General features: G+C 39.1%; 1 protein-coding gene across 1 annotated transcript in view; it reads left to right on the plus strand.

The window, feature by feature from the left end:
- Window positions 1–13,573, plus strand: part of TTC28 (tetratricopeptide repeat domain 28) — a gene marked incomplete at its 3' end in the record, with an annotated part of 610,006 nt that overhangs the window by 300,146 nt on the left and 296,287 nt on the right. Inside the window, 3 exon segments of the mRNA XM_077761493.1 lie at window positions 1,609–1,756; window positions 11,521–11,793; window positions 12,725–12,855. Coding sequence (XP_077617619.1) covers window positions 1,609–1,756; window positions 11,521–11,793; window positions 12,725–12,855 — 552 coding nt within the window.

Below are 13,573 nucleotides of genomic sequence, written 5' to 3' on the forward strand. Positions count from 1 at the left end.
TTTTTAATGTTTTCATTTCTGAAAGAGAGCACGAGTGGGGGAGGGGCCAAGAGAGAGTAGGACAGAGGATCTGAAGCAGGCTCTGTGACCTGAGCTGAAATCAGACACTCAACTGACTGAGCCCCTCGGGTGCCCCATTAATGTCATTGTTATGTATCATTTAATCAGGTACAAGGTCCTTACCTGGTTATATACTAGTAACATTTTGTTCCTTTACTTCTTTTGACTCCGTGCTTGAAAACAAACTGCATGTTCTTAAGACTATTCTAAAATTTAAATATTTTATTAATTTTTCTGGCCCTTTCTGCAATTAGATGGAAGGATGTTTTCTTCTAATCAGAATCTGTAATACTAGTTTTTAAACTAATCCAATTAAAGAGCACAAAGGCCAGTAATCTTATTTTGTTTCTAAGCAAAGCACACATATTTTAGATAACAGCTTTTTTTTTAATGGTTTTTTTTTTATTTTTTTTATTTATTTCTAGGAGAGAGAGAGAGACAGCGTGAGCAGGGGAGGGTCAGAGAGAGAGGGAGTCACAGACTGAAACAGGCTCCAAGCTCTGAGCTGGCAGTCAGCACAGAGCCCGATGCGGGGCTCGAACCCACGAACCGCGAGATCATGACCTGAGCGAAAGTCGGACGCTTAACCGACTAAGCCACCCGGGCGCCCCTAGATAACAGCTTTTAAATATTATGTCTGAAACACCACATTAAATGTAGCCATATTATATCACTCATTATTAAAATTATCTTAATAACCATCACACATTGATTTTTCCCTTTATAGAAAAGAAGAAAATTTGAAATAATCGGAATTTGAGTATCTCTCATTTATCTTACACTGTACCAGATGCTTTGGTGAGATATAAAGAAATTTCCAAATACTTTGTCTTAGAAGAGCTTAAAGGTGGGATAAAATGTATTTTAAAAATTATCAAAAAAACTTTAAAAGGGATTTGTAAATAAATGTCAAAGAATGTCATAAAATTAATAAATGTTCTAGAAGTGACAAAAGTGAAAGTTAAAAAAAAATTTGTTTAAGCTTTTAAAATTTATTTCAGTGATCTCTACACCCCACATAGGGCTTGAACTCCCAATCCCAAGATCAAGAATTTCATGCTCAGGGCTCCTGAGTGGCTCAGTCGGTTAAGCGTCTGACTTCGGCTCAGGTCATGATCTCACGGTTTGTGGGTTTGAGCCCTGTGTTGGACTCTGTGCTAATAGCTCAGAGCCTGGAGCCTGCTTCGGATTCTGTGTCTCCCACTCTTCCCCTCCCCTGCTCACATTCTGTCTCTCTCTCTTTCAAAAATATATAAACATTAAAAAAATTATTAACAGCAACAACAAAAAGAGTTGCATGCTCTTCCAAATGAGTCAGCCAGGAGCCCCAAAGAGTGAAGGTTTTAAATCTCATTTCCTTGAAAGAAGTATGCTAACATTTTATCAGAATTGATAATCGGAATTGATTTCAAACTATTTACTAAGTTTTTAAACCAGGACGATGTCAATCTTATGTCTGCTGACCAGTTTTTCTAATAAAAAATCACCATCAGTCTTCTTGGAACATAGTATATAAGTAAAACATGTGTTGTCTTTTCTTTCTTCCAGGCATACTTCCGACAGGGTGTTGCCCTCCAGTACCTGGGACGCCATGCCGATGCCCTGGCAGCCTTTGCATCCGGCCTGGCTCAGGACCCCAAGAGTCTCCAGCTTCTGGTGGGCATGGTAGAGGCGGCCATGAAATCTCCCATGAGAGGTAAATACGATGAAAGTGTTTGGTCTGACACTAATTTAAAGTAGGACATTTCTAGCCTTTGAAGACTTTGGACCAAGACATTGAGAATTGGTAGGTTATCAGTTTGCCAAGATTTGATATTTTACACAAAGGAAGATCAAGAATCACTGTTACAATAGCTGATGTTAATGAGTCAGAACAGGATGCTGGTAAGGACACTGGCCCAGAAGCTTATGGACTTGGATTCTATTTTTAAAATTTTTCGTAAACTAACTTTATGACTAGTGTGAATGAATTAACTTTTCTGTATTTCAGGGTTATCCAAAGAATATTTTTAAAAAATAGTTGTGAGATTCTGCACCTTTGAATCACAACATGTCTAGTGGTAAATTGATTTGCACAGTTGGACCAATATGCCATCTAGAAGAGTAGATATCGTATATTCTAGTATTTCAGAACAGGAAATATGGATCTAACACTAGGCTGTGTCTAACACTTTTCAGAGGAACATGAAAAAACTATGTTGAATTAAAAGGGAAAAAAAAGAACTAGTTTACATGGTTTTCTCCTGTTGTTACTTCTGTTTTGTACCAATTGGTATTCTGGAAAAACAGTGGATTGGAAATAGTACAAAGGTTGGATGAGTTCTTAGGCCCAAAACTGATTGATTTCACTTTGAGGAAGATTGATTTTTGCCGAATGAGCTCTTGGACTGATTGGGCTTAAAGGCTATACCAATAGTCATCTTTGCAGTGATGGAGACACTAAGGCGGATTGATGGCAAATAGTAGACAGTTAATAATATTCCGTAGTAGTTAGATTATATCAAGCAGAACTTATTTTGTCTCTGAAATGGTATGTTTCTGAATGAACCTAAAAAATTTGATGGCAGTGTCACTAGATACCTTATTTAGTTTAAAAAATATTTGTGGCATTATATAGTTTTAATATATTGGCCCGTACACTACTTGGCTCAAAATAAAAGCTAAGTAAAAGTTTGATGAACTAAATGGTACTTTGTCTCTGGGTACTTCATAGCTATAAAAAATGTTTTCCTGAAAGTTGAAGATTTCATGTTTTAGAAAAAGAGTGACAAGGAAATCTCTCCTCATATGATTTTATAACCCCTTACAAAGCTGAGTCTTTGCTTGTAGGAACCTAATGGCTTCTCCCACTGGGGGACCTGCTGTTAATAAACTCTGACTTAGAACAGATGCGCTTTGGAGCTCCAGGGCTTGGGCGGGTGGGGGAAGTGGACAACAACAACAACAAGAATCAATCTGTCTCTCCTTGCCATTTTCTGGCATTTTCCCATTCTCTCCCTACACCCTTCTGCAAGTAATTTACATGGGAAAAATATATATATACATATATATATATATTTTATTTAGTTCTTGAAGATACCACTTCTTTATTCTGAGGTGTTTCTGCTGCTGCCTTAGAATATTGGACTGAATGTGTTGAGATCAGCAGAATCATACTCACCATTTTGCCTTTGAAGCAATTTGTTTAGATAAATGTAAGAAAACCTCCCTGCACTGTGAGAAATAGCTCAGTGTTGCTGTCCCCCTTCGGGTTTTCTGTGCCAGTTCTTTCCTGTCCTATCCTGAATGACCTAAGGCTGACCCTGGAGAAAGCAGCATCTTACAGGTGCCTGGAGCGCTTCAGTATTTTCTTCTCTTTCCTTAAGGCGATTTGATTTATCTCATTTATTTTTAGCCTTGCCTTTACCGCTGTACCTATTCCAGGTGGGCTTCTCTTGTCAGCATTTTATAGAAGCTGTTCCTTGGCACGGTGTTGTTCTGTGTGCCATGTCACATCTTAATGACCTCTCTTTTTGACATATGGTTGCAATTCACAAAATCTGTCATCGTTTGCCACTCATTTCTAGCCACTGTTTATTTTAGCCTCTTGCAGCTTTCTGAGTTCCTGCCATTGTTGTGTGTCTGTGCAGTTTGGGTCACTTTACATATAGGTTTGATCTGTTACATTGTTTTTTGTTTTTGTTTTTGTTTTAATAATTCTTAAACACAACAGAGAAAGCCCCCTAATCCAGGTACTTCTGTAAAGAATCAAAACCCTAGTGATGTGCACAGGATCCCTGTGGTTTGGCCTTTTGGGGAAGTTTCAAAGTTTCTTTTTTTTTTTAATTTTATTTTTATTTTGAGAGAGAAAGAGAGCATGTGTAGGGGAGGGGCAGAAAGAGAGGGAGAGAGAGCATCTCAAGCAGGGGCTCAAACCCACGAACCGTGAGATCATGACCTGAGCTGAAACCAAGAGTTGAACTCTCAACTGATTGAATCACCCACGTGCCCCCAGGATTTCATTATTTTTAAAGTTAGGGCCAGTCTGCATTGATATGCCCCTGTTCCCACATAATTACATTCTATCTATCCATATTGAAACTTACTTGTTTTTTTATAGTGTTGCTGATATTGCTAACTGAATTAATAAGTCTGTTTTACTTTATTTTTATGTTTTCACTCATGTTCACCAACCAAAAGATCAGTTAAACTACTTCTGTGGATATACTTCTATCCTTATAATATAATATATTTCCTTAAATCGTTAATGAAAATGCAAAAGTAAGCATAAATATAAAATGATGCTCTTTTTGATGACTTCTCAAGTTATCCTTTCACTTTTTTCTGTTTCTCCTTTTTAGACAGTCAGAATCTCAGTGCATTATATCTTATAAATGTTTATGCAAATTTGGAAGGAACAGCATAGTACTATTGCCAACCAAATTCAGTAATACAATTATAAAGTGAGATTGAGTTTACCTTTATTTGTTCCTCTAAAGACGCCAGGACTGCTTCTTGCTGAGGGTTCTCTTGTGTATATTTTCTCTCCTCCCGTTAATTCGGTAATCTAGAGACTATTACATTTATGGGCTATCACCTGTCGTGGTGTTTCTACCAGCTCCAGAGGACCCAGGGAAGCTAATTTTATGGAGTGCTGGTGGAAAATGGCTGTTGAATGTATAAGCTTTTCTCTCAGGGTCAAGTTGGGGCTCACCTTTTATTTGCCTAATTGCCATCCCCCTCGGTGAGCTCTTTCCCTCTGATTTTCTTTTAGGTGGCAGTCACTTCACAGGAGGCCTGTGTTCTGAGATGTTATGTTAAAAAAAAGATTGGAACCTAATCCCAGTGCTGCCGTTTGCTATTTCATTGACTGAGCAAGGTTGCTTCCTTTCTGTACACCTCGGTCCTTACCGAGGGAAATGACAATATCTGCCTCCTGATGTTGTTTTGAGAATCCAGCCCTAGAAAGTATAAACTGGTCCTTGCAGGCCACCTCCCCTGCTTCGGTGTGACACGCTCCTCACTGAGGAGTGCACGTAGTGAGCCTCCTCTTGGACTTACGACAGGCACAGTGTCGTGGGAGTGGAATGAACACTGTACCGTACACGTGATCCTCTTGCCGAGCACTCACTGGGAAATGTGGTCTCAGCCCTCAGTGCCAGGAAGAGCTGCATTTCTCCTGTGTGTGGGTGTGTTTTTATTTAAAAGATCTGGGAATTTTAGGGGTACCTGGGTGGCTTAGTTGGTTCAGCATCTGACTTCAGCTCAGGTAATTCATGATCTCGCAGTTTGTGAGTTCAAGCCCCACATCGGGCTCTGTGCTGATAGCTCTTAGCCTTGAGCCTGCTTTGGATTCTGTGTCTCCCTCACTCTCTGCTCCTCACTCACTCATTCTCTCTCTCTTTCTCTCTCTCTCTCTCTCTCTCAAAAATAAATAAACATTAAAAAAATTTTTTTAAATGGTCTGGGAATTTTTAAAGTGATCTTTTCCTTCTTCTTTGTCTTCCATGAAGCCTAGAGCCCAGTGTCCTGGCTACCTTGAGGAACTGGGCCAGGCCTTGTCTATATGCTGAGTTTTATTGCCTTTTCCTTGTATTCTACCCATTCTGACTTCTGTGTTTTCTACCTTTATTTCTGTGGAAGGCCTCTGAATCCTTTTGGAAGTGTTATACACACAAACCTGGGAAAATGTGACAAAGTGCTTAGACAAAGTGCTAAACATGTCAGTTTTCTTTTCTTTCCTTTTGTTTTTTTGAGGAGGGTTAAGTTTGACTTTTTGTATAAACTGAAAGTTTTCTAGTTGTGGTATAGTATATGTAACATAAAATTGACCAATTTTAACCATTTTTAATGATACATTTCAGTGGCATTATGTCCGTTTAACAGTGTTAAGGGATCATCACCACCATCCATCTCCAGAACTTTTTCATCTTCCTGGGTTGATACTCTATCCCCATTAAATAATAACTTCCCACTCCCCATCTTCCCCACTCGGGGCAACTACCATGCTGTTTTCAGTCATGCATTTAACTACTCTGGGTACCTCTTGGAAGTGGAATCATACAATAGCTCTCCTTTTATGACAAGCCCAGTGGCTTTTAGTTTCTTCTTTAAGGAAATACCCTAAGAAAATATGAAAATTAAAATGAAGTGCATGTTATGAACCTTACCTCTAAATTATTTTTTTGGGGATACTTTACCTTCATCATACTTTGCTTACTCTCTTACCTTTCAGTAGTTGCTGTTCTCTCTGGGTCAGTTTTGGAAATTCATTTCAGGATTGTTTCTCTCAGTCTTCCAGGTTTGCAGCTCAGTGCTGTATTTTAGTGATGTATCCAAGAGTAATTGGTAGTGGTATCACTAGGTGTTTAGGAAAATTGAAGCCTTTTTAATGTATGTATGGAAATGGTATAAGGGTAACTTGGAAGGCTCCAGAAGGTCTTCATAGTGCTGTAGACAAAGTCAAGTCTGTAAAAATGTTAATTACCTTGAAGGTAATCCACTGGAGATGGGGAGTACAGTATCATTCCTTTGGAATAAGGCATTGTGTCTGTTAAATGCATTTATTCCTCAAGTTCCATAATTTTTTTATTCTAAATATGTCTGAAATTTATCCCTTGTTCTCCATTTGTTTTGTCATTGAAAATTCAGGACTTTGCTTCTAACTGGTTTTTCTGGCTTTTATCTCTCCTAACCAGTCCATGCTTTCCTCCCAGAATGAACTTTCTAAAATGTAAGTCTGATAAGTCATTCTCTTATTTGTAATTCTGTTTTCCCCATTGCTTACAGGATAGAGGCGAGCCTCCTTTGTAGAAGAGATCTTTTCTCTCTTTCATTCTCGTTTCCAAGATCTTGGAGACGAGAATGAAACAACCTGCAGTTCCTGAAAAACACTAGTTCTTATATTTTCAATTTCTTCTTTAAAATTCTTTTATATGTTTATTTTTGAGAAAAAGAGAGAGACAGAGTGTGAGCGGGGGAGGGGCAGAGAGAGAGACACACACAGAATCCGAAGCAGGCTACAGACTGAGCTGTCAGCACAGAGCCCAACCCTGGGCTCCAACTCATGAGCCTCGAGGTCATGACCTGAGCCGAAGTCAGATACTTAACAGGATGAACCACCCAGGTACCCACTTAAATCTTCAATTTCTAGTAAGAGGTCACTTCTGTGGAAAGAACTCTCAGACCTACATGAGTAGGGTTAGCCTTTTTCTCCTTTGAGAAAGGAGAATGCTAAGAATTCTACCAATGCTAAGAAGTCTGGCTTAAGAGTTGTATCATTATTTTACATATTAGTAAAAAAATGTTGATGTTTAAATGATGACACAATTCTTTCTTGTCATTTAACTTTTTATTTTATATAAACTGACAGAGCTCTGTTGGACTCCTTTAGACACAGAAGTGCCATACCACTGAGAGGAACTGTTGTGTTCAGAGACATTAAATCTCAAATCCAGAGATGGTGATATGTGGATAAATGTGCATCTCCTAGCCAAGTGTGATTGTTTATAAATGTTCTCTACGATGTTCCTGCAAGCTCTTCACATGTCAGGAAATGTGACTTTGTTCATCTTATATTCTTAAAAGCTATACATTTGGGAAGTAAATAACTGGTGTTCAGTGAATGTTGTTGCAGGCCTCTACATTCTTATGTAGTTGGTTTAACATTGGCTATTCCATATATCATGCATAGTTTCTAGAAGGAAAAACATGTTAAGACCTATAGGCTGCTAAATCTCTGTTTTACCCCGCCTGATAAAATCACAAAATTAGTCCCTTTACTAAGAGCCTTCATTTACTCTAGAATAGGAATTAGAATAATAGAATAGTAGAGTTGGAAAGAATCTGAGATGACTAATCTAGCTTGTACTTTTTATACATTAGGAAAACTTGTCCTACCATTTTTATTTATCAAAAGCATGCACACCTGATAATTAGAACTTCTGACTAATGAGTGTGGGCCAAGGAAACATAATTACCACCCAAAGTAGAGACATTTGACATTAAAAATTTTAAATTGACATAAAGTGAAATGGACTTTTGTGTATATATCTGCACACATACATAGATGTACACACATGTATGCATATGTGTATAAATTTACGCACACGTGTACATAATATATATAGACATACACATATCTATCACACATAGAGATTTATGTAACCATCACCAGAATCACAATCCATACATTTGGCAAAGTGAGACCAATGCTGTGTGGCTTTGAAATCCAGGTCTCTTTATTCTTAGCTAAGTATTTTCTCCATTATTCTACATTTGCTTCCTTCCTTATGATATTCTCTGGTCCATTCCAGCTGGCCTATTCATCCATCATTCTGTATCATTCCATATACCTATTTTCTTCCGGGACCTTTGCTAGGGACAAAACTTATGCTTAAAATACCCTCTACTCTCAGAAAAAAAAGAAGGACTTGTCTAAATCCTACCTACTCTTTCTTCATTTAATCAAGTTATGCTTCCATGAAGCTTTCTGATTACCCTTGATAGTCACTCCCTTTTCCAAACTCTTGTAACATATACTGTATATGAGCTTGCATTTAATTTATCTTTTAATGTATTTACTTTCTCCTTTCTTAATACTGCAAATGGAAATTTTATCTTTTACCTCTTGTACTTCCAACTTCATTTTTTTACTGAAAATTTGTAGAATTGAAGGTTTCTTTTTTTTTTCTTTTTTTTGGGGGGGGGCAGGGGTAAACTTCTAGGTATTTCCCTCAGTCCTCCAGCTGTGGCAATGTTCTGTCTTCTTTATACTGTTATGTAGTTTTAGCGGCTTGATTCAAAGGCTCCTCTTTTGAACTTGGCCATGGTTGCCATGTTTAAAAGAAAAATCACCAGCTGAAGCATGGTATCTTTGCTGGCTGTTAGTCACTTTGGGCTCTCTGTGTCTGAAGCCTCGTGCTGTGTTTTGGGAATTCTCTGTTATAATTCAGCCTACGGCCTTCCACTGTAAAAGCTGAAAATATCAGATCTTAATATTCCCATCCTCCGTCGCATCTAGGACCCACCTTTGAATCAGGAGCTAAAGGTTCAAAGAAGAAAGAATAGCACAGAATCTGTTCTGGTGGTGTTGGTTGGCAGTCATGACAAGTGTTTTCTAAGGGTGGCCTGGAGTAGTGGGAGGGAGGGGGGGACAGTCTTGGAGCCTGTGGTCTCCTGTGTTGAGTTGCAACAGTCACGTAGTTTTCCTTATGGAGCTTTGGTGGCATGATTTTGACTGTGGGTCTGGAGGCCTGATTTTTCGCCGTTGGCAGTAGCTCCTCTGTGCATATCTTTTCTACTTACAACTGGCCAAATTTAGTTTCTTTTGTCAACAACTAAGAATTTAGTTTAGGTATGGTATCATAGAGCCTGGACTTAGAGCCCTGCAATGGGTTCATATCTTGGCTCTGTCCCAAGCTGTCTGACCTTGAATGAATCACTTAAATGTTTAGATTCATCATTTCTAAAATGGGTATTTTCAAGGTCTTTTCATCTCTAAGTTCTATTATTTTTGCTTCTCTTAATTGACTGGTAGGACGCTAATGTGATCATCATTGGCTGCCAGACCCATCAGCGGATACCACCAAATTCTGCTCACGTTTATTTCAGTGTGGTACTGTTCTTTTCTATTCCAGTAATTCTTGGGTTCCTGTGCCTGTATTTAACCCTATTGGTTAGCTAGTGTTTACTGGTACTGCGCACGCTTGCATCTTGACAGGTATAAAAATGTTCTTTGTTCTCTGTTTAGTGATCTGATTGAAGGGGAAAAATGCTTTAGGCACCAGTAGGTTTCGAGGTTTCTGTGGTAATGTTGATTCAGACGAGAGCTCCTTAGTGTAGAGTTGAAATTCAAAGTCATAAATTGTAACAATTACATTTTAATGCAGTAGTGTTGGCTGAGAGATTCAAGATTTAAAGAGACCAGCCTTTTAACAGTTTTTTTTACATGTGCACAGTGGAATAACTAATGTTAAATAGTTTTTGAGGAAAGCTAACAAATGCGTTCTAAGTGCCACATCATTGTAGGGTGATAGCCATTGGCTCTGCAATTGTCTTTTAAAAAAATGGGAGAAGGGGGAGAAGGCAAGCTTAGAGGTCATCCGCATTCAAACCTGGCTTCCGGTGGAAAGACTCCTTTTGTGGCTTTCTGACCCCTAGTCTGTGTCTTCTCCAGATACCACATGAAAATAAAATGCAATTAACATTAATTTTGTCTTCTGCCTTACTTTAGCAAATTCAGATGATTTTTTTATGGTTTCATTTGTCATCACAACAAAAACTGATAATACTTTAAATTTTTTTCTTTTACGTTTTATTTATTAGAAAGAGAGACAGAGAGAGCGAGAGAGAGAGAGAGAGAGAGAGAGAACAAGTGGGGCAGTGGCAGAGAGAGAGGGCGACACAGGATCCAAAGCAGGCTCCAGGCTCTAAGAGCCTGACACAGGGCTCAAACTCACGAACTGTGAGATTATGACCTGAGCTGAAGTTGGATGCTCAAATGACTGAGCCACCCAGGCACCCTGATACTTTTCTGTTTGGTCATACTGGTCTTGGAAGCAGCACTGGACACTGGGTTGCAGTGAGGATGATGGGGATTTTATTAGGAGAGCTTCTTTTATTGCATCATCTGGATGGAGTTTTATTAATCAGCCATTCAGATTCCGATTGAACAAACATTTATGGAATACCAGATGTGTTAGGGACTATCACCTACATGGCAATGGTAAGTTTTCAATTTAGTGCCCACATTGTGCCAATTGCTGTGGAATTACTATAAACCTTTAAACACTCCTACAGCGGTCTTCAGATTTAGCTGGGGAAATGTCTTAAAAATTAACACACATGGAACAAGTCTAAAATAGTTAAGGGTCAAACTGTGCAATATTAACTATAAAAATGAAGCAGCAGTTTAGATACAAAGAGTACTGTGGGCTGTAGGGCCTGAGAATACCAGATGGTAAAGTCAGAACTTGAGAGATGTGCTTGTAAGATTTTTTAAAAAGTTTATTTATTTATAAAGAGCACATGTGACTAGGAGAGGGGCAGAGAGACAGGCAGACAGAGAATCCTGATGGGGGGCTCAGACACTCACAAACCATGAGATCATAATCTGAGCTGAAGGCAGACCCTTAACTGACTGAGCCACCCAGGTGCCTGTGTGCTTATAAGATTTTGAGGGGACAGCAGACCAGAGGAGGGAGAACTGTTCAGGGAGAGTGGCACATCATAATCAAAGAAGGACTGGAAGAGAAGGTGAGTGTGGTGTGCGCATGTGCAGTGGGGAGAAGGAAATCACCGGACTAAAGTTGGGGTCATGGAGTCCTATGGCTAAACGGCAGTGAGGGTGGTGCTAAAGGTTGAAGAGTTTGTACTCGAAATGGCCCATAAAAAAGTGTGATAAACATATGTTTTAAAGCCTGTTACAAAAGATTGTTTCGTATAGCATCCTACATTCTCGTTTCCATTTTTTTTTTCCAGACTCTCTCGAGCCCACTTATCAGCAGCTTCAGAAAATGAAACTGGACAAGAGCCCCTTTGTGGTCGTATCTGTGGTTGGGCAGGAACTCCTGACAGCTGGCCATCATGGGGCCTCTGTGGTTGTCTTAGAAGCTGCTCTCAAGATTGGCACCTGCAGCCTCAAACTGAGAGGTTCGGTTTTCTCTGCCCTGAGCAGTGCTTACTGGTCTCTTGGAAACACAGAGAAGAGTACTGGATACATGCAGCAGGACTTGGATGTAGCCAAGACCTTAGGTAGGGTATGTTTGTCTTTTGTTTCAGTACAGACAAGAAATAAAGAAAACTGATTAGCCTGACATGGACAGGGATACCACATGTGATGAAAAGTGAGCGTGTCTCTAGAATATTCTGTGTTTTAGAATGCTTAGGTCTTATAACAAGATACCAAGGCTCCCAAAAGCCCGAGATATGTGGATTACATACTCATTGCCCTCTTCAGAGATTTGGGCTCACAGCTTTAATACCCCAAATGATAGTATTAATGGGTGAATCTTTCATCTTAATTTTGATTTTTGCCTACCTTAGAATGTATCAGCATTTTGCCAGAGACAATGGTCCAGTGCAGGGGTTAAGAGTGTGGCCTATGGAACCAGACTGCTGAGTTTAGCATCCTGGCTCTGCCGCTTACTAGCCATATGACCTTCTGCAGGATGCCTCAGCTCTCTGTGCTACCATCTCCTCATTTGTAAAATAAGTGTGGCTTATGAGTATGGTTGTTGTTACAGCGATTATTCAGTGACTTGCAGGAGTGCAGTAAGAGCAGAGACGCGGTAAGTCTGCCATCAGCATACTTGTAAAAAAGCAACACATCATGGTAGGTTTGTAGTTAAATGTCTGAATCAGCAAGCTGATGGTTGTTCAGAACTAGAGGTCATTAGCAGAAAATTGAGTTGACTCCTAGCAGCTGGTTTGTGTCCTATCATTACCAGGACACCTATATCCCTGATTCTAGTTGTGTGTTATAACAAGTTATTGTCCAGAGATTCAAGTTCTAGGACCATAACTTACTAAATAGAGTCTTGGAGAAGAAGAAAGTACTTTTCTAAAAGAAGGGAAGTGAGATCTTACTTGTAAATCTGTGGTTCTTAAATTAATGTGGGCATTACAAATTATAACTAACACTGTAACTTAGAGAAATTTTATCTTTTTTTAAAATCCAACCCAGGTGACCAGACAGGAGAATGCCGAGCTCATGGGAATCTGGGCTCTGCATTCTTCTCCAAAGGAAATTATCGGGAGGCTCTCACTAACCACAGGCACCAGTTGGTGCTCGCCATGAAACTCAAGGATCGAGAGGTAGGAAGTTTACCTGCAGACCTTATACATTGTTTTGGAAACATGGAGTCTTTTTTGCTGTTCAAAATGTTTTAGGTACTCTAAAATGTTACTTTTAGAAGTAGGTGATCATTGCATCTATCTTTCACCAACAATCAGATATTGAATGTCTACCGCATACAGACCTTGAGGATATAGAAATGAATAAAATTTGGTCCCTGACCTCAGGATCTAACAGCCACCATTGTTAGATGCATTGTTCTTATTCTATTCAACTATGAAAGGAAGAGACCTATGAAAATTAACAAAAAACTGTATCTTCATGATATATCCATTAAGTTAAAGAAACCCACATTTGCTTTCTTTGAGATGGAGTATTATTACTGCAAACTCTTCATGTTGTGTCTTTGGTGGATTTTTAACTCAGGTGGCAGAAGCATATTAAGTCTGATTGAGAGACATGAATTATAATGATAAGTAATACCGTCTGTCTTTATTAGAGAAATGGAATGTAATACTCTCAGGGAGTTGATATCCAGTAGATGCAGCATGATGAGAAAGTGCCTACAAGGTGGAGAGAGGGTGGGGTTTGGTGTAAAATAGACCCAGACTGGCTCTGGCTCAAGGATCTTGGGGAAATTATTACTTAACTCCTCTTTGCCTCTATTTTCTTATATAGAAAATAATGATTATATTTATTCCATACACAGTTGTGATAGGATTATAAATAAATACATAT

This window comes from Crocuta crocuta, unplaced genomic scaffold (genome assembly GCF_008692635.1).
Source record: "Crocuta crocuta isolate KB4526 unplaced genomic scaffold, BGI_CrCroc_1.0 scaffold348, whole genome shotgun sequence".
NCBI lineage: Eukaryota > Metazoa > Chordata > Mammalia > Carnivora > Hyaenidae > Crocuta > Crocuta crocuta.